A 22,178-nucleotide genomic window follows, 5' to 3' on the forward strand; every position below is an offset into this window, starting at 1 on the left:
TTTTGGTATCCTCCCCATGAGACACATGGCTCCCACTTCTAGAATGACTCCTATTGGTATAAGTTGTGTACACACTAACCTCATGATCTCTCCTTCGCTTAAGATTCAGAAAATGATCTTGACGTTGCAATTCCATTGAATCCTTTGAACCCACCATGGTTGAACTAACTCAGGTATGTTCAATATCCCTACAGATGGCACCAATTGTAAGGGCACAAGTTGACCCATGGCCCAAAAATGACTCTGACAGTGGCCCAATAAGCCACCACAATAAATTTGTTAGAAAATGGGTTGGATATTGATCACTTAATAAGTTAAAGTTAATCACAATGAGATAAGAAGCAAATGAAATGACTAGGGCAACAAATTATGAAGAAAAGAGGTTCCTCTCATTCCTACACTTGGAGGGATGAGATTTCATTCCTAGGACTTCTGTCTCATCCGGAACATACTTGTAAGCTTTTACCTTGCAATCTTAATTATGCCACCACTATTCATGGTCATTTTCTCATTAATGCGGCCAGAGGAGTGGTTGCCTTGTATTTAATGCGAAAGGGATGGCTTCTACACCATTCTTCCTTCATCATTTTCGTATTTTGTGCCAAGTCTACTTTCTTCTCTTTGTGATGTTTTAACTTCATGCGCCTCACACAGCTAATGATCATCCCCGAGGTCCAAGGTGTATCCTCAGAAATAATCTTGGCTACCCATTTGAATTGGATTAGGAATCCTCGTCCTCATAACTATTATTTTTAGGTTTTAAATAGCCATTAACACAATTCATAAATATTTGATATGTAAAATTTTGCAGATAAAACTTGTTTACAAACAAATAATATTAATTTTTTCTATGTTGCGTTTCTTTGCAAAATGATTTCATAACGATAATTAAAACATCTCATCCATCTTCTCTAAATTTTTTGATAAGCACTTTAGTGGATGAAACTGGATGAATGACAGCCCCACATGATTTTTCAGCAAGTTAGTAACTTTATGAAGAAAGTTAAAATAATTTCCTATATTCGGAAAAGCACAATTTTTTCTATCCTTAACTTTCTTCTAATTCGTCAACAAGTAAATGCATTATATCTATGAATTTCAAATAGGTTTTTAAAAAGAAATGATGGTAAAAAAAAAGTTTACATCTTTATTGGGCAAATATTCAATCCATGAATGACATAGAGCATGAACCACGAAAGGTTGATACTTGATAGTCATATTTATTATCTTATTCTATATCTAAGATTCTTCTAACTAAAAATTAATTAGTGTCACTGTTGCCAAATAAAAAAAAGAGAGTTTTAGGACACAAATTTTGCCACCACCGTGATATGTGCCTTTGTGAGTGGTGTAAAAAAGGTATAGTTCTATGTAAAAGTGATAGTTCATCAATCACAGTCAACATTAACAAATATAATCAAGTTGTGTTAAATAATAGTCCTTAAAAGATTAAAAAACAATAATAAAAATAAGAACACTAGATCTTAACATTAGATCTTATAAACTAAATAATTAAAGGTTCATGCCAATCATAGATTCATGTGACTATATTGTTTTTTGGACTACTTTCCAATTTGTTTGTTCGATCAGACCCCTATACACTTAGATTGTTTAACCTAATTAATTAACCAAGTAGTTACTTAAGTTGATTTTGTAGATCTAGGTTAAATTCATGCAATCATATTACTTAGTACAGAAAAATAAATAAGACAGCAATATGATGACCTAGGAAAACCAATAAAACCAACAGTTTACAGGTAAAAATCCTAGTGAGGATTTAACCTAGGTATCCTCAAAATAAACAAATTCACTATGATAGAATGAAAGTTTACAATAGATTTTTTCCCTAAAATCTAAAGCTACTTCTTGTAGAGCTTACTCACACGACCACATGCAGTTCTGAATCCACAGACTCTTCTATCTGAATTTATTGAACACAAACACCCCCATATGTGACTTTGAGATCCCACTTTAAGCTTTAGATCACCATTAGTAGTAAATCTTTATGCATCAACTTGTTTTCACCAGTTCTAGATTGTAGATCTCATTTCAATAGATGCTTGTTAAGTTAGAAAGCTACAGAAACTTCATAAATCTCACAGGAGTAACTGACAAGACTTCCAAGAACTTATAAAACGTAGTTAGAGTTTTCCTTTTATACTTAGTAGTGTTTCACTCAAATTCTAAACGTTTTTGCGTGCTTTGGGCCTAATTTAAAATCTGCTATCTGCAATTTTCGATTGGTCGAGCCTGATTTTCGATCGGTCGAGTTTTACAGAAATTTCTTTTGCATTCTACAGCTTGCATGTTTTGAATCTTGATGTGTACAATCTCAAGCAATGTCTAACACATAATCTAGACATGTTTTGTTCTCGGTTTACAAACATACATAAATTTAGAAATCTAAACATTTAATTCTAAATATTTAGAACCTAACACAATTTAGTAGGTTAATTACTTATAGCAGTACAAAATAATGTTATCCATGGAAACAAAATTTATGTAATAGAACTTTGTATAGCATGACATGATGAAGGGCTAAATGATATGGCTTGTATAGTGTATTTAATCGAACTACAGTAGTACACTTATACTTCAGCCATTTGGGCATGGCGAAGCATCAACAAAAAGCATGTAAAATACTAAATTAACATTTTCCTTCCTTAATTTCATCACTTAATTCATCACTTTATATATACGTAAAGCTCTAACACTATTGGGTACTTTATGTAGGTCGTCTCAAGGAACACTACAAAACTATGTGCAACAAAATTCATTGTCACTGTTGATGGGCAATTCCCTGGGCCAACTCTATATGCAAGGGAAGATGAAACTATGATAGTAAGGGTAACCATGTTACAGACAATGTCACAATCCACTGGTGAGAACAATTTTGCCTCCATTTTCAACGGAGAATATTGGAAGTTAGTGGGAAGTGAGAACAAGGCTATCTCACATTTAGTCCAATAATCACAAAAAATAAGTCTAGGCAAATAAAAATTTTCACATTTATTGAGATAACATAACCTGTTACTAACTAGATCATATGAAAGTAATGTTGCTTCAATCATAACTAAACACGACAATAGTTGGGAAAAAGATTGTAATTTTTTTTTGTCCTTCTAGCATTTCTCATCACCAAAATGTACAAAAACCTATTAAATTTTGTATAGTTGACTAATTGCAGCTATATGCTATTACTTGTAATGGTAGGCATGGTGTAAGGCAGTTTCTTACTGGTTGGTCTAATGGGCCTGCATATGTCACAGAATGCCCCATACAGCCAGGGCAGAGCTATCTTTACAACTTCACACTGACTGGCCAAAACGGCACACTTCTTTGGCATGCACACATCTCCTGGCTAAGGGCCACACTACATGGTGCTATTGTTATCTTGCCCAAGAGAGGGATTCCTTGCCCATTTCCCAAGCCTGATAAGGAAAGAATCATCATTCTAGGTGAGCTAAAATGCTTATTTGGATGGTTTTGATAAGGCATTTTTAGTACTTGTAAATTGTAATTCTAGACTAATCAATAATCATAGACTACAGCTTAAGTTATCCTAGTAAAATGTAGCTATTAATGTGATATTTTCTTCGAATTGTAGCCGAATGGTGGAAAGCGGACGTTGAAGCTGTGATCAAACAAGCTACCCAATCTGGTCTTCCACCAAATGTATCACACACCATTAATGGTCATCCAGGACCCGTTCCTGGTTGCTCTTCTCAGGGTACTGACATGGGGTATACATTATCTTGTTATGTCTTCAGAGTTAATAATATACCATCTAAATTCATATGTTTTCTTTTTACTAAAAAAAATTGCACCCTTTGGATTCGTTTTTCAGAAGAACAAGCAAAAAAGGCTGGTTGTGTTTCACTAAGAAACACAACCATTGAAACAAATTCGAAAAACAATTTGCTAAGGACTGAGAGTCATGTAATTCAATGGCATTGTTTAGTTCTCTCTATGGGGAGAACCTGAGTTCAAAATTCAAACCACCCGACCTTCCCCCCCCCCCCCCCCCCCAATCCCCACTTATTGTAAACAAAAGTATGAAAAACAATCTATTAAATGCAGACAATCATTGGAAAATTTTCTAGTAAATCTAGTGTAGCATATCCCCAATAGACTTTTTAAGCTTTAATGTACAAAGATTATGTTGGGTGCAAGTTCTTAATTATATGGCTAGGAGGAGAATTTAGTGTTTTGTAGAGATGTTACTGTTATGCTAGATATGAAGGAAAAACAGAGTATTGCAGCATAACTGTTACATTGTCATTTTTATTCATTGTTTTTCTATTCGAATGTTACACTCTTCAATTTACAACTCAAATCTATATATATGTGTGTGTGTGTGTGTGTGTGTGTGTGTGTGTGTGTGTTAGGAGTTTAGGATGACTACAAGCTTCAAGAATACTGCAGAGGTTTGGTTCATTTCTCATTGATTGACACTTGTCCATGAGGTGTCCACTTGTTTGCTTGTTCAATTTTGCTGCTGCTTGATTCTTCACTTGTTGACATCTAGATGATACTTAGGGACCCACTTTGACAATTACAAATTTTATTCTAACAGATAATAGCATACATATTACCAGCCTATATGGCTTACCATTAATTGTTTACCAGTAATCCTACCACTTTGATTTTTTTTTTTTTTTTTCCTTTGGGTGAAATTTAATCCTTTCCTAGCATGGTCCTTTAATCTTCGTTTCTACAAGTGCAGGTTACACTATACATGTATGTTGAAAGTGGTAAGACCTATTTACTACGAATCATCAATGCAGCAGTGAATGACGAGCTCTTCTTCAAAATTGCTGGTCACAATCTGACAATTGTTGAAGTTGATGCCTCCTACGTCAAGCCCTTCCAAACTGGCACAATATTCATCAGTCCTGGCTAAACCACAAATGCCCTTCTAACTGCTAATCAGGGTATTGGCAAGTATATAATAACACTCTCACCTTTCATGGATGCACCTGTTGGCCTTGACAACTTGACTAATTATGCCACATTGCGCTACAATGGCAACCCTACTAACCAGTGTTCCAGCTCAAAATGCAACTCCAGTAACAAATTCTTTCGTTGACTCACTTTGAAGCCTTAATTCGCTACAATACCCAGCACAAGTCCCATTAAACATAGACCATTCTCTTTTATTCACTGTAGGTGTTGGGGTTAACCCATGTGCTACATGTGCAAATGGAAGCCAACTTGTTGCAGATATCAATAATGTTAGCTTTGTGCTACCAACAACAGCTCTCCTTCAAGCACATTACTTTAACATACTAGGAGTTTTCACAGATGATTTTCCAGGAAATCCTCCAATACCTTTTAATTATACTGGTAACCCACCAACTAATATCCAGACCATGAATGGCACAAGACTATATAGATTGCCATACAATGCAACAGTCCAGATTTTGTTTCAAGGCACTGCTGTAATAGCACTAGAGAACCATCCAAGCCACTTGCATGGTCATAATTTCTTTGTGGTTGGGAAGGGATTAGGGAACTTTGATCCAAGCAACGACCCCCAGAAGTTTATTCTTGTTGATCCTGTTGAAAGGAACATAGTTGCAGTACCAACTGCTGGATGGATTGCAATCAGATTCAAGGCAGATAACCTAGGTAAAACATTTGGATTAGCTTATTTGCTTATATACAGATTTTAATGTTTCACTTTTTTTAGATACAATTGTCTGACTTTCAGCAAATTCAACCAAAAGCTAATCTAAACGCACCCTGATTGTCTTTTTCTTGATAACGAGGTTACACCTTCTAGTATGTCTTGTCATAGAAATAAAAAACAAAAAAATTTAGGAAGTAATTTCAATTTTCTTTGAAATCACTATTGATGCTGACTCCTGAAAGAAGTGGACTTGTTTTTAGTTAAAAGCTAACTAGGGCCATGCAAAAAGATGTGGCATAACAAAGCACAATGTTTCTCAAGTCCTTGAGCTTCTTTCTTTTCCTGTAAAATAAAGATAATAATCACTAATTAGGCTACTGAACAACCTTTTGTGATAGACTAGAAATTGAAGAGGATAAAATTAAGATGGACAAACAGATTTTATAAAAACAACTTTGGACAGCTGCACTTGGGTGACAGACGAAGAGAGTAGCTAACACGACGACATGTGTAGTGAGTGGACAGATTAACCTTGTTGGACGGACAGGGAGGTAGACGGACATTAAGGTGGACGGTGGCAAAAGCCACGTGGCACCTACATGGTTTAGTTGGTCCTCAAGGAACCTCAAATGGAAATAACTTGTGCTCCACGATTAACCCTAGTCAACAGAATATTTATATGGAAAGGATCCCACAAAACATGCGCATTTATGAGGATCTTCTCTACAAGGAAATATTCCCCTTCGCCAAGGAACCGAGGTCGGTTCCCTCACTACTATAAAAACCCAAAACCCTCAGAAACCAAGGTATGCATAATTCACCCCAGCTCTGGCACTATAGAGTTGTGACAGTTTTCTGACTTAACCTTTGGAGGATATTTGGCCGGTACCACACCGGTACTCTCTTGAGGTCTTCTTTTTCAGTGTTGTGTAGGTGTTATTTTGGGCATGTGAGGACTGTGCAGCTTACTGATGATTTTCAGTATCATCAGTTGGCGCTGTCTGTGGGAACGCGTAGGTGAGTCGTACTATTGCTTCTCGGACAAAAGGTTGCATGGTGCTTACTCGCTCGATGGCAATTAACACCAACAACCAAGGAAATGAACCCTATATCGCGACCCTTGAGAGACAAGTCCAGATTCTCGCCGCTACCGTGGAACACCTCACCAAGTTGAACCATGACTTAGAAGAACAGCTATGCCAAAAGGACGCCGAGCCCCGAAACTAAGAAGAGGAGCAGGAGGGCGACAACCTTTTGCATGCTAACGGCAGACAGAATAGGGAAGGGCCAGAAGGCAGCAACGCCGTGAGTAGGCCGACAGCCACAAATATCGCCCCCTCGAACCTAGTGGCAGATATGCAGATGATGAGGGAACAGATGGACTTGATGATGAACACTCTCAAGGGATGGGTATCAAGTGATCTCAACGAATTGGTGCACCGAACGGATTCGCCATTCACTGCACTAAGCTTCACCGAATGGATGAGACGCTAAGATTCACCGAACGGATCTCGATTGATGAAGCTGACAACAAGATACTCGTGGCCGCTTTCACCAATGGGTTACGAAAGGGGAAGTCTTTTTTCCCTATAAAACAACGACCTGAAGGCCATGTCAGATGTATTTTACAAGGCTACCAAATACATGAACGCGGCGGAAGCGATGCTCACGCGAGAGGAGAAGCCCAGAAAGAGAGAAAGACAAGAGGAAGTAAGAGAGGAAAAATGACGAAAGGCCATGAGGACAGGAGATGGACAAGAGGACAGACACTCTAAGCCCCCTATAGGAAGGTTCGCAAGTTTCACCCCACTAAACATCTCCATCGATCAGGTACTTATGCAAATCAAAGACGAAGGATCGCTGACGTTTCCTAGCAAGCTGAAAGGTGACCCTAACAAGAGTTCCATGGACAAATACTGCCGCTTCCATCGAGACCACGACCATGATACATCCGAATGCTACGATCTGAAGCAACAAATAAAAGCCCTGATCAGGCAAGAGAAATTGCAGAGGTTCGTCAACAAAGAGAAGATACACCAACCACAAGAGCAAGGCCCCTAAAGGGAAAATGAGCACCCTAAACCACCCATAGGGGATATATGGATGATTGTAAAGGGCACCGCAACCTCTTGTTCAACTAGGAAGGCACGCAAGACCTACCTCCGGTTGGTTCAGAATGTCCAGTTGACGAGTATGGTCCCGAAAATGGCGCGCATCGATAACCCCGTAATCGGGTTCTCGGAGGAAGACGCTCGACGTCTCCATCATCCACACAATGACACACTTCTTGGGAGTATATGGATTAGTGACTACAACACTTACAGGGTCCTGGTGGACAGCGGCAGCTCTGCTGATATACTTTATTATCCGGCATTCTAGCAGATAAGGATTGAGAGAGAATGATTGACCCCATCTGACGCACCACTCGTTGGGTTTGGAGGAACCAGAGTGTACCCACTCGGCGCAGTCACCTTGCCTGTCACCATCGGCGATTACCTTCAGCAGATCACCAGGGATGTCATGTTCCTGGTAGTAGACTGTTCATCTGCTTACAACGCCATCCTGGGCCGCCCTACCCTTAATTCGTGGAAGGCCGTAACCTCCACCTACCACCTGATGGTCAAGTTCCCCACCGAGTATGGTGTAGGATAGGTACGGGGCGACCAAGTAGCAGCACATGAATGCTACATTACCATGTTGGAGATGGGTGATCATTTGCTGGCAATGTGCATAGAAGAACATCGGGCGGGGGTAAAGCCAGTCAAAAGGTTGGAAGAAGTACTCCTTGATGACTCCATGCTTGACCGGACAATAAGAGTAGGTACTCTTGCAAGCCCACCGGTCCATCAGGCACTGCTATCATTTCTAAGGAAGAACCAGAATCATTCCTTCGATCATGGTTCACAAACTGAATGTACGCCCACATTTCCCATCCGTCAGAAGAAATGGGTATTTGCTCCAGAATGAGACAAGGCCATAACAGAAGAGGTTTGTAAGTTCCGGGAAGCAAGGTTTATAAAAGAAGTATATTACCCCGACTAGCTGGCCAACGTGGTGATGGTAAAAAAGGCCAACGGGAAATGGAAGATGTGCATAGACTTTACAGAACTAAGCAGGGTGTGCCCCGAAGAAAGCTACCTGCTCCCCCGGATAGATATCCTAGTGGACTCAACAGCAAGACATCAGCTGCCGAGTTTCATGGACGCATTTTCTGGTTACAACCAGATCAAGTTAGACGAAGTTGACCAAGTGAAGACTTCTTTCGTCACCAGCCAGGGCCTCTTCTATTATCAAGTAATGTCATTCATACTTAAGAACACTGGTGCCACGTACCAAAGGTTGATGGACAAGATATTCGCACATCAGATTGGGAGGAACATCCAAGTATACGTGGACGACATTCTATTTAAAAGCGTACGGGAGGACGACCTCAATGAGACTTTCAAAACCCTATGGCACTATAACATGAAGCTGAATCTGAACAAATGTGCGTTCGGAGTGACGGTAGGAAAATTCCTGGGATTCATGGTATCCCAAAGGGGTATTGAGGTCAACCCAGACAAAATACGAGCCATCATGGAGTTGGCTCCGCCAAAGATCGTCAAGGAGGTGCAGAGTTTGAACGAAAAGGTCACTGCATTGAACAGGTTCGTTTTGAAAGCCACGGATAAGTGCTTACCCTTCTTCCGCACATGAAAAAAGGTCTTTGAATGGACGACCGAGTGTCAGCGCGCATTCGAGGATCTAAAGGCATATCTTTCTTCCCCACCTTTGCTTAGTCCATCCAAGCTAGGAGAGGAGTTGTTTCTCTACTTAGCCGTCTCTTCGGCCGCTGTTAGCACAGCCTTAGTTAGGGAGGAAGACGGGGTACAGAAGCTTGTATACTTCATGAGCCAAGCGCTCCGAGGTGCAGAAGAGAGGTACCCCCATATGGAGAAGCTCACTTTCACATTGATAATTGCAACAAGAAAGCTAAAACCATACTTCCAGGCCCACACTGTTGTTGTCTTGACCGATAAACCCCTACGGAGAGCAATGAGTAGTCCGGAGGCAGCTAGACGGATGGCGCTATAGGCAATTGAGCTAAGTGAGTTTGACATACAATATCGACTACGCACGGCCATAAAAGGACAGGTTCTTGCCGATTTCATGCAGAATTCACCCACACGGATGAGCAGAGGGCAGGAGAGAATCCCCAATGGATGGTCCACATGGACGGCTCATCAAACAAACATGCAGGAGGAGCTAAGTGTAATACTCTGCAGCCCAAAGGGAGACGAGGTCGAGTGCATGGTCCAATTTGACTTCCCTACAACAAATAACGAGGCTAAATACGAAGCTTTGGTAGCAGGACTAAATCTCGCATAGGCAGCAGGAACCACAAGTGTGATCATGCATTGTGACTCCCAAGTAGTCACCAGTCAGGTCAACGATGGTTACGAGTGCAGAGGGGAACGGATGAATGAGTACCTTAAGCCAGTGAAGAGTCGGATGAACAATCTCAATGCAAAGTTCGTGAAAATCCCAAGGGAGGAGAACAAACGAACGTCTTGCCAAAGTAGCATGAGTAGAGGACATGTCTTTTCCTAGTCAGGTACTCTTCTTTATTCAGGCATCACCTGTGATAAACACAGTTAGCATGCAGGAGATAGGTTCCGAGAATAACTGGATGACGCCAATTACTACCTACCTAAAGTTCGGAACGTTACCGAACGATAAGGGAGCTGCAAGGAAGTTGAATGTCCATGCTGCATGATTCGTACTAAGACATTTTATACAAGAGAGGATTCTCCCGGCCATACCTAAGTTGCCTTATCCCCGAGGAAGCAAACTATGTCATGCGAGAAGTTCACAAAGGAATCTACGGAAACCATTTCGGATCTCAATCATTGGTCCACAAGCTAATCCGGGCTGGGTATTATTGGCCCACTATGCAGAAGGATGTCTTTGTGTCAAAGCTTGCAACAAGTGTCAGAGGTTCGACAACATAATCCGACAACCAACAGAGGAACTCACCTTAATGACAGCCTTATGGCCCTTCGCTTAGTGGGGTTTGGACATCATGGGTCTATTCACGATGGCTATTCGACAGCTTAAGTTCCTGGTGGTCAGCATAGATTATTTCACCAAATGGATAGAAGCAGAAGCCCTGACTACCATCATAGAAAAGAATATACACGGTTTTGTGTGGAGAAACATCATTTGTAGGTACGGTATCCCTAAAGTGCTGGTCTCAAACAAGGGGAAGCAATTTGATAATAACGCATTTAGAAACTTCTGCTCACAGCTTGGGACCAAGAACCACTACTCGTCCCCCACTCACCCTTAGGCCAACGGGCAAGTTGAGGTCACGAATCGATCCTTGCTCAAAATCATCAAGACTTGACTCGAGGCGGCAAAGAGTACTTGGCCGGAAGAATTACCAAGCGTGCTATGGGCGTATAGGACGATGGCGAGAACACTAACAGGTGAGACTCCGTTTTGACTTGCGTATGGAAGTGAGGCAGTCATCCCGACTGAAATGGGATTCACAAGCTATAGAGTGGCGAGCCATGATGAGGCAATGAGCCAACAGCTTGATATGGTGGATGAGGTCAAAACGACGGCTAAACAAAGGTTAGCACAGTACCAAAACCTCATGGCCAGGCACTACAACTCTCGAGTAAAACCTAGGAAGTTCCAGGTAGGAGACCTCGTCTTGAGAAAAGTAACGGGCGCCACCAAAGATCCCTCTTAAGGGAAGTTAGGACCTAATTGGGAAGGACCGTACGAAATCGCATCATGGCACGGGAAGGGCACCTACCACCTCGAGACACTAGACGACCAAAAGCTGCACCACCAGTGGAACGCGGAGCACTTAAAGAAGTACTACCAATAGACAAAGATCATAAGTGACGACACTCCTCATTTTTCGAATTATTTCTATTTTAGAGTTTATGTCCTTTTTTAGTTTTTACCATTTACTGTACTTTTGTGGCCCAAAGGGTAGTTTTATTATTCTCAAAAGAACAATTTCTACTTGCATATTTATCACAATAATAAGAGTTATTCAGAGTACATTGCATGTGTCTACGGAGTTATTTACCAATTCCATAAAGTGGACGGATCATCCTAAAATGATGATTTTTCTTCACTAAGTCCACAAAAGTAGACGAGTTCATCCAAAAGGATGTGTCACATTTACAAAGTCCATAAAGCGGACAAATCATCCTTAAATGATGAATTTATTCACTAAGTCCACCAAAGTGGACGGGTTCATCCAAAAGGATGTGCCACATTTACGAAATCCATAAAGTAGACAGATCATCCTAAAATGATGAATTTATTCACTAAGTCCACCAAAGTGGACGGGTTCATCCAAAAGGATGTGCTATGTTTATTGAGTCCATAAAGTGGATAAATCATCCTAAAATGATGAATTTATTCACTAAGTCCACCAAAGTGGACGGGTTCATCCAAAATGATGTGCCATGTTTACTAAGTCCATAAAATGGACGGATAATCCTAAAAGGATAAGTTTTCTTCACTAAGTCCACCAAAGTGGACGGGTTCATCCAAAAGGAATGAGCCACATTTACTAAGTCCATAAAGTGGACGGATCATCCTAAAAGGATGAATTTATTCACTAAGTCCACCAAAGTGGACGGGTTCATCCAAAAGGACGTGTCATGTTTACTAAGTCCATATAGTGGACGAATCATCTTGAAATGATAAGTTTTCTTCACTAAGTCCACAAAAGTGGACGAGTTCACCCAAAATGGATGAACTATTTTTTACTAAGTCCATAATGTGGACAGATTATCCGAAAAGGATAAGTTTTATTCACTAAGTCCACGAAGTGGACGGATTCAACCATTGAACATAAAGGAGACGAGTATATGGCAAACATATATTAACATACGCATAATCAAAAACACCAATATATTATAAAAAGCCCAGTAAAGGGCAAAATTTCAACATGTTAGGCCTAAAAATAGGCGATGATAAAATAAAGATTGTTCAACCAAGAGATTTTTACAAAGAAAAAGAAAGAAAGAAAATTTAAGTAAAAACTAATTTAATTTTCTCCATCCTTGGTCTTCTGGTCCCCCTCGAGTGGATGGGCATCATCACCGACGGGGGATGTTTGGGCTGCAGGAGCTGTCTCCTCTTCGCCTTAGGGGTTGGTGACGGTGTCATCATTAAATAGCTCGTTTGTGCTCTCGGAGTAAACGGACTGGGCAGGTGTTTGCGCCTGAGAGTCGATGGAGACATGAGAAAGATCCATGTCGGGGTAAGATGCCTTCACCTGACAGAAGCAATCGTTAAACCCATCCGCAAACGAGCTGCCGAGCTTCGCCAGAATCGCATCGGAGTCACGATACTCTTGTATCGCATCCTCCTTAGCCTGGCGGAGCTGGTCTTTGGTGTTGACGATTTCCTTTTCTTTGTCCTCAAGGACCTTTCCTAACACCTCCGTCTATTTCTCCAGCTCGCCCCCGGAGCTGCTCAGATGCCTCAAGTTTCCTCTCCTGAATTGCCTTCCAGGCCTGCAACTCCTCCAGCTCTGTGGCCGTCACCTTTGCCCGCGCCCTGACCCATTCCAAGGCTGTCTCATGGGAAAGGCAATGGTCCATTAAACCCTTCATCATCACTAAGCCTTGCAGAACCAACATAGGGATTAAAAGGGACACGGACATAATTTGACAAGTAAAAAGAAACGGAAGGAAATAAAAACTCACCCGCATGGTGCTGAAGTGCCTCATTTCCCCCATCGCCTACGTCGCACGATTACTTAAATTATTATAATCTTCTCCCTTGATGATGGACGACAACTGTTCAAGAGCGTACTAGGAGTCTTCGCGAAGGAGGACGGGTGGCTTTGGGGCGTTGGGGACCTGACCCTTCATCAAACCCAAGCCTTTTGTTGGGCCAGGAAGCATAGCCATCTCCTTAGCCTCGGCTTTCGCCCCGACGGTTGATTCTGCCACCTTGGGCTTTTTCGGAGGATAGTCAGAGTTCTCCGACGGCCTTTTCTTCAATAGAGGGATTTAGGCGATGGACTTAGGAGGTAAGTTGCCCTTTTGTTTCTTCCTGGCAGCAGCCTGCTGCTTTATGTAAGCCCTCATTCTGCCTTCTTCCATTTCTATACCAACATGGACGAAAAGAAAGAGTTAGGCAAATTGCAATATTAAAGAAAAATAAAGACTAAAGGAGACAGGCTTATGTCTACGGGCCTGATCGTTATAGCAACAGGCAGCTTCGCTAGGTTCAGGACCATTGCAATACAAGTGGATTGTGTCCAAGGTGACGAGCTTGGCCCATATCCTCTTCTTCAATTTGATTGCAAAAAAAAATTTCAAGAAGCTCCACTGCTCCAAGGTCACCTATGGACAGTCTCAGGCTGCAAAGAAAGGGAAGGTTAGAACAAAGACGAAGAGTAAAAGATGAAATTTAGAGAGGACGGATTCTTACCAGACAGAGGCATTATGCCCCAAGTTTTGTCTACAGGCATAATCGTCAGGGTGACACATCCAGTTGTCACCGTGCATGAAGAAGTAACGACTCTTCTAGTTCCTGTTGGAGTTTGGAGTGTCGCACACCAGCCTAAGTACAGTCTTCCTTGGTAGGAAGCTGTACATACCTCTAGATTGAACAATCTCGGACGGACAGTAACAATGGATGAACTCCTCCACCGTCATCTTTCACGCCCCGTCACTCAAAACTCCATAGAGGACTTCAGCACTAAGGAAGACCCTCCAAGCATTTAGAGAGATCTAGGTGACGACAACTCTGAGGTACTAAAGAAGGCGATGGTGTAGAGCACTTAGTGGGAATCGAAGTCCAGCCTTAAATATTTGCTCATATACACCGACGTCCTTGACGCCATCGTAGTAACACTTCTCAGACTTGCGAGGTAGACGGATGAGAACGTTAGCAGGGATCTGATACCTCTCCCTAAGGGTTTCAAAATGTCTTTACTTGATGGACAAATTAAAATCATTCACCGTCCACAAAGGAAGGAGGATGAACTCCCTGAGGCCATCTGGGCCTATCACAGATTGGATGGGAGGATCAACGTAGATGACGTTAGAACTATTTAAGTCACCACCTGAACCTCCCTTTGATCCGACCACATCCACATCCTTATCTTCCTCCGTAAGAGAATTGGCAGACGGATCTCTTTCATCATAAGATGTGTTGAGGTCGTCATGACCAGACGGGTACACTTCATCGTAGCCCGCTCCTTCGTGGACCCACGATTGATCACTCAACGCCTCACTAGACATCAGTCACCTACACGTGACGGGTAAACCCCTAAGACGCTGCTGGTCTATGAAGACGACGAGCTAACAACATTTAAGCTAAAAAACGAAATTAGAAATAATAGGCAACAAATGCTTACCTGTTAAGGATTAGAAGGAGAGATAGACACTGTTTAGCTGACGAATGAAACTGGTGGACGGTCTCCAAGAAGTGACGGAAAAGGCAACGTTGAAATGGAAAGCAGATGGTAGCGCTCTGGCTCTAAAAATTTACAAAAAGTAAAAATGAGAAGGGCAGGCCACAAATATAAATAGAGGAAACGGCACGGAAGACGAAGGGACGCTTCAGTACAAGCAATTAACCAATAGGAATGTTCCATGTGCCCCTACTACATTAAATGCACCAGTCTAGCCTGTCTAATCAAGACACATCTCCTAAAATATTGTGTTAAACCGTCACTCTACAGGTCCATCTAGGAAACATGGCGACTGACCCATAGAGTGAGGGGGCAGCTGAAGAGGATAAAATTAAAATGGACGGACAGATTTTACAGAAACAACTTTAGACGGTTGCACTAGGGTGACAGACGAAGAGAGTAGCTAACAGGACGACATGTGTAGTGAGTGGACAAATTAACCTCGTTGGACGAACAGGGAGGTAAACGAACATTAAGGTGGATGGTGGCAAAAGCCACGTGGTACCTACATGGTTTATTTGGTCCTTAAGGAACCTCAAATGGAAATAACTCGTGCTCCACTATTAACCCTAGTCAACAAAATCTCTATATGGAAAGGATCCCACAAAAATGCACATTTATGAGGATCTTCTCTACAAGGAAATATTCCCCTTCGCCAAGGAACCGAGGCCGGTTCCCTCACTACTATAAAAACCCAAAACCGTCAGAAACCAAAATACACATAATTCACCCCAATTCTGGCACTCTAGAGTTATGACAGTTTTTTGACTTAACCTTCGGAAGATATTTGGCCGGTACCATACCGGTACTCTTTTGAGGTCTTCTTTTTCGGTGTTGTGCAGGTGTTATTTTGGGCACGTGAGGACTTTGCCGCTTACTAACGATTTTCAGCATCATCAGAAACCATAATTTTTTCAAGTTTTTTCAAATTAGACATAACAATTATTTGTGTACCCAAAATCTGATTCAGTATTCTACTTTTATGTCTTTAGGTGTTTGGTTGTTGCATTGCCATTTGGAAGTACACACAATGTGGGGACTTAAGATGGCAGTTCTAGTAGAAAATGGGGAGGGGCCAAATGAGTCTCTACCACCACCTCCAAGTGACCTTCCCAAGTGCTAGAAGGTCATATCCAATCAGTTTTTACATCAATGCTTGAGACTAGACATCAGAAGAGAGGGCCTGCCTAGTAAGACAGCTAAAGATGCACAAAAAAAACTTTGACATAACCAATAAACAACAAAGAAGTGGTCATTGTTTTTACTTTTCTACGAGGGGAAAGAGAGCTACCCTTCCAAAGGGTGTGCGAATAAGAAAATGGGCAAAAAGTTAGTCAGATCCTGTACAATTTCAATTTTTGTCTTTTGTTTTTTTACTCTTGTCATTGTGGGTTGGAATTTCTACTCTTTTTAAGTGCATATAAGAGTGTATGTAATTGGTAGATTTTAGAAGGATCTGAATGGTGACTAATCTCATGTTTGGATTTTACACTTTTGAGCATTTATTAATTGCTTCATGCATGGAACAGAGAGTTTTTTTTTGCCAATGTAAAAAACATTATGTGTTTGGCTCTAAATTAAAAAGTTAGCTTATTTTACTATTTAACTTATTTTTGCTACTATTTATGGGTCTCACTGTACTTTTTGGTATTATTTATAGGTCTCATTGTACTAATTTAGCTAATTTTTACCTTTAGTTACAGCACTTCTAGCAAAAAAATTTCAATTTCAACAAAATAAGCGGATCCCAAACAGAGCTTTAATTGTGTAATTGAGAAAGAAAAGAAATTATGAGATAGATGCAAAAGGGAAAAAAAAAATGAAAGAAGCGCGCCAGGTAGGGGTCGAACCTACGACTTTCTGCTTAGGAAACAGACGCTCTATCCACTGAGCTACAGGCGCAATTGTTTCATACCCGTGATAGTTAGATTTAAAAAACACTAAATCTTAAGTCACATTCAGCATAGCTACGACAAAATATTCTGACAATGACAAAGATAGGTGAATTGAACATATAAGTTAACCCTGTCATACCAAAACAGAACTGTTCGATTGGGCTTAAAATCGATTTCATATTGACATACCAAAACACTTTTCTAGTGGTTTGTTACTGCTCAATTGAATGAGGGAATCAAACTCAAACAATTGGCTACACAGCTCATTTTCAATTTTTGTTTTATTAGATCAAGTTAATTAAGCCCAATTCTTCTATATAAAAAATTTAATTAAGCCTAATTAAATTTATGATTAGTTCCATAAAAACCAATTTACGAGTAACTCATTATTTACCTCACTCCTATAAAGACTTAGTAAAATTAGAATTGCACTTGTTAACATGCCCATCCTTAGAAGAAACATGTATGGGTAGGTATTTTTCAAAAAAATGTAAAAAAAGTTCAGGCTTTTTGAATCCTAAATGTCTCTATTATACACAATGAGTTGCCAACTAGTTGAGTTACAAGGTTCTTAAAAATTTTATATTTTACATGTCAAGTGCACCTAAAGCTAATTTTTAGACTATGACATCCAAATTTTCTTTAATTTAATTTTTTAAATCATTAGACTAGTGAACGGTTAAAGTTAATTATCATACTAGAAATTTAAAATTTTATGTACTATCTAATATTTATTTTTTGAGTTATTTTCTTTGTTCTCTTATTTATATTAAAAAAAGAAAAAGAAAATGGTTTAAGTTTTGTTTTTATTATTTATTTTAGTATTAAACGAAAGTATGAATCATAACAAATTTAACTAACCAAACAAAATCCGAGTACGGTCACAAGAATAATAACTAGTATTCAATAATCCACATCTAATAAGCTCCATTCAACTTGACTCATATGCCACGTCTATGTAACTATGCACTTGACAGAAGAAAATAAATAAATAAATAATAATAATAATGTTTACTTTACTTTAATTGGGAGGGGCCCAAAAAGTTGATACCTAATCTCCTTAAGATTTTTGATTAATGATACAAATTAAAACAACCCTTTGATGCTTTAACTACAGAACCTTGGTTTGATTAACCATAAACTAATTGTGTAGTTCAAAATGAAATTAAAATCAAACCAAACCTTATAAAAAGTCCAAATTCACTTATTACCATATATATTATGACTCAAGTCTGACCCCTCTACGTTAACTTTTTCCTACATTCTCCAAAATACAGATTGGCATCATAAAATATGACACATACTTAGAAAGATTCTCTCTACAATCTTCCTAATAATACTCTTATTATTAAGTGTCACATCAATTTGCTCTTTCCTCTTCCTATGTTGATAGTATTTTTGCACAAAAATTGATTATTTCTACACCATCTTATTTTATATGGTGGAATTTAATAAAAATAAATAAATAAACAATTTATATGATAGAAACAATAATTCTCTCAATTTGTTTTTTGTTTTAATTTCTAATGTAGAAGAATCTTGAAACCAACAAATTATATGCCCAATTGTCCACTCTCTGTCTAGGAATGTAAAAGATAATTGTACACTTTAATTAGCCAAAATAATTAAATAATTGTGAAATTCATTTAGGCTACATATATTCATATTCTTAATTATGTATATTCATAATAATTTTGGTTATTTTCATTTTCTTCCTCTTAATGATATGTATATTATAATTGAATACAAAATTAATGTTATAGGGCTATAAAGAATAATTAAAAATTATTTCAAAATGAAAGTATACATTTTTTGCACACCGCAAGGGACATGACTAGTTAAGTTAATAAGAAAGCCTAATTTGACCCTTAAAAAAAAAAAAAAAAAGGCAAGACAACAGGAAAATATGAGAAATTTCAAAATCCATTGACTCTTTTATATATATATATATATATATATATATATATATATATATATTATTTATTTTGAGCAAAAGAAAAATCCATGTTCTCTTTTTTGGAAGTAAAAAAATCCATATTCAAACACCCCATAAAAATATAATACCAATAAGATGGAGCCAATAGGCCCTAGACCCCTAGTGCTACAATCCAATCTCAACTTGCCACATTTCAAGCTACCTTTTTCTGTGGACGATTCTTCTCTCCTTTGAACTCAAACTCATCCACAACACAACCAACCGAGAAATCTCAACTGGTTCTGATTCATTTCTTTGATACTCGCTTGCTTACAGGCCCTTTTTCAATTTTCCTATTGTATATAGATTTACCTCTCTCTTTCTCTTTTCTTCTCCTCAAAGAAACGAAGCAACAACAACAACAAAAGAAAATAGTTTCCCGCTTCTTTTTTTCTATTTTCTTCCCGGATTCTTCAGAATCATTCTCTTTTCTCATCTGGGTCATGCTTTTTTATCCAACTTCTAATTCCATTACCACCATCTTGCTCTTGGGTTCTTCATATTTTACTTACTCTCTGTTTCTTGGTTTTGCTAGAGATTCTTTCAGTTGGTGGGCTAAGAAGGTTGCAATCTTGAGCAGCATAAAACTTGTCACTTTTGAGCTTCATTTCTTCAAAGGTTTCAACTTTCAGCATCTTTGCTTCAAATTCAAAAAATTCCATCCTGGGTTTGGTTCTCTCTCTTTCTCTAAACGGACTTAGTCTAGTTACACCAAAGCAAACAAAATCAGATCTCTCATGCTTTTCCAAGATTCCCTTCGATTCTTAAAAGGTGGGAGCTTTTTAAGATTCTTCAATTGATGCTATTAAGAAAAAGGAGATTCTTGATTCCCAAGTAAAAGCTTCTGTATTCAATGCCTTTTTAAATCATTGTAAGATCACATTCTCTCTACCTTCTGAGTCTCTGTTTGTTTCTTATACTTTAAAAAGAAGCTTGATTTCAATGCTTCTCATATTGACTCATTCAGCTCTTGTTGTATATTAGTTAGTAGTAGTAGTAGTAATAGTAGTAGTAGTAGTAGTGCTACTAGAGTAGTGATTATGGAAACTCTATATCCAGCTTCGTTTATGTCAAGCTCCAATTGGTTTATGAGCACTGAATGGACTAAAGAAGAGAACAAGGCCTTTGAGAGTGCTCTTGCTATGTTTGATCAGGAATCTCCTGACCGATGGGTACATATAGCCCAAATGATCCCAGGGAAGACTGTGTGGGATGTGATGAAGAAATATGAGGAGTTGATAGATGATGTTAAGGATATAGAAGAAGGGCGGGTTCCGATTCCGGTTTACCTTGCCTCTTCTTTCACTCTAGAGTTGGTGGATAACCGAAACTTTGATGCCTACAGAAAAAGGTCTTCAAGAGCTGGGGGTGCTGATCAGGAAAGGAAGAAAGGGGTACCTTGGACAGAAGAAGAGCACAGGTGATTTCCTTTCACGATTCTGTTTCTGATAGTGAGAAATGCATACTATTTTCAATACTCTTCTATTCAGTTAGTGAGAAAACTAAGGAAAAGATACCATTAACTTGATGGTTTTACCAATTTCTGCTTTTTCAAAACTTTGTTGATCTTTGAGATTCTGTTTCTAGTGAAAACGAAGGAAAAGAAACTATCAAATTGGTCGTCTTACACTTTAAGTTGTTGAATTATGATATAGCCACATGGTTGTGAATGATTGTTTTTGAGTTTCTTTTCTCTTTGTCATGTGTTTGAGTTAATGAGGATACTGAGGTTGCAACTTTACTCTTCTTTAATTTTCAACTAGTTAGTTATTGACCAAATAAAATTTTCCACTATGCCACATTGTTACTGCAGCCATATTTCTAATTTGGCTGCTAAATGTTCATGAAATGGCAATTTGGAGTTTGAAAACCCAGATATTTACTTCAAAAATTTCAAACTCATAGTAAATATTTCGTAACAGAGATGAACTGCCAAAGAACTCTCAAGCTTGTTAGTTTTTTAAATTTCGTGGACATCCCTATTTTGTATGGTCTGCAGTTAAAACTCTCTCGAATGTCATGCTATTATTCTTGACATGGGTTGTTTGGGTAATAAATTACAGGCGGTTTCTGATGGGGCTTCTAAAATACGGTAAAGGGGACTGGAGAAATATCTCCCGGAACTATGTAATCTCTAAGACTCCAACTCAAGTGGCAAGTCATGCTCAGAAGTACTTTATTAGGCAACATTCTGGAGGTAAAGATAAGAGGAGGCCAAGCATCCATGACATCACAACTGTCAATCTCACAGACACTACATCAGAAGATAATAAGCCTCCCTCATATGATCAATCTTCTGTATTTCAACCGCAGCAAAAGCCCACCAGCACACCAAGAATGTCACTTGATTGGAATCAACCTAACGATGAAGCAGTCATGGTTTTCGGCGCCACTCACGGAAACCATTTAATGTCATCTCCATATGAGTTTGGCTCCAATGACTTTAAAGTGCAAGGGCACAATCTGTATGGCAGTGCTCATTATGGAGCTCTTACCAAACCGCACAACTCAGTGTTTCAATTCCAACCCTCAAGACATCAAATACATGGATAAGGCAGCCGCTTTTTACATACAGAATTAAAATGCCAAGTCTGATAATGTTCAGTATAACTTCAACATCAGTGCTTATGTCAAGGTTATGAGTGTGATTACTTAGATGAGGGCTTGAGTTACGTTGATTTTGAACATTACCGAAGATGAAATTGCGTAATGGTTCAAAACTCAATCATTGAACTGTGAAAATTAAATGAAAGGGTCTTCAATTTCTCTGTATATTTTTAATTCTCTGTTTGGAATCCTTCCCCGTGGATGTTTGACTGATGAGTCCGCCTTACATACTAAGTCACCAACATTAGTCATAGGAGGATGGATTAAGTCATTAAACGCCACCCCATTAATGAGATTCGCCAAGGTGAATATACCTATTAACTTGTATTTGGTTTTTAGGCAAATCATTTGTCTAGGGAGTTTATGCTGCTTGGCTAATTTAACCCTTCTTCATTGACCACTTTAAGACAGATCAAACCTTAAATATGATGGCAGTCCAATTCTTCAAACACATGATTTTAGGCCACAAATTTAAAAAAATTCTGGATTTCATGGAGCAATAATGAATAATTTCCTGTGAGGTTCTAAGAATGTGTGTCTCTATTCAAGGTGTAATCCATGTATGCATCATGCTTTTACATGTTGCTGTATTTTAAGGTGGTAATCCATGTATACATTACATTATGG

The 22,178-nt window shown here is 39.2% G+C and overlaps 1 protein-coding gene, 1 non-coding gene and 1 pseudogene across 3 annotated transcripts; 2 read left to right on the forward strand and 1 right to left on the reverse strand.

Moving 5' to 3' along the window:
- Positions 1 to 155: 155 nt before the first annotated feature.
- On the forward strand, positions 156 to 16,197 carry LOC142639991 (laccase-4-like; annotated as a pseudogene).
- A 706-nt stretch (positions 16,198 to 16,903) lies between these two features.
- On the reverse strand, positions 16,904 to 16,976 carry TRNAR-CCU (transfer RNA arginine (anticodon CCU)). Its single transcript has one exon. It is a non-coding gene; the product is annotated as a tRNA-Arg (tRNA).
- Positions 16,977 to 19,067: 2,091 nt separating this feature from the next.
- LOC142641333 (transcription factor DIVARICATA-like) lies at positions 19,068 to 21,716 on the forward strand. 2 transcript variants are annotated; one of them, XM_075815743.1, is made up of 3 exons: positions 19,068 to 19,815; positions 20,004 to 20,364; positions 21,008 to 21,716. In XM_075815743.1, the coding sequence occupies exons 2-3, from the start codon at positions 20,012 to 20,014 to the stop codon at positions 21,495 to 21,497; spliced, it is 843 nt and encodes a 280-aa protein (XP_075671858.1). In that variant the 5' UTR covers positions 19,068 to 19,815; positions 20,004 to 20,011; the 3' UTR covers positions 21,498 to 21,716. The 2 variants fall into 2 exon arrangements, with proteins under 2 accessions (XP_075671858.1, XP_075671857.1); XM_075815742.1 differs by having other exon boundaries at positions 19,068 to 20,364.
- The last annotated feature ends 462 nt before the right edge of the window (positions 21,717 to 22,178 follow it).

Source organism: Castanea sativa, chromosome 6 (genome assembly GCF_040712315.1).
Source record: "Castanea sativa cultivar Marrone di Chiusa Pesio chromosome 6, ASM4071231v1".
Classification (NCBI taxonomy): Eukaryota; Viridiplantae; Streptophyta; class Magnoliopsida; order Fagales; family Fagaceae; genus Castanea; species Castanea sativa.

Bases quoted from the DNA above. Each gene is read 5' to 3' on its own strand.
- LOC142641333 (XM_075815742.1), top strand. From the start codon at position 19,985: ATGGAAACTCTATATCCAGCTTCGTTTATGTCAAGCTCCAATTGGTTT. The intron at 20,365-21,007 runs GTGATTTCCTTT...AATAAATTACAG, and splicing joins TGGACAGAAGAAGAGCACAG to GCGGTTTCTGATGGGGCTTC.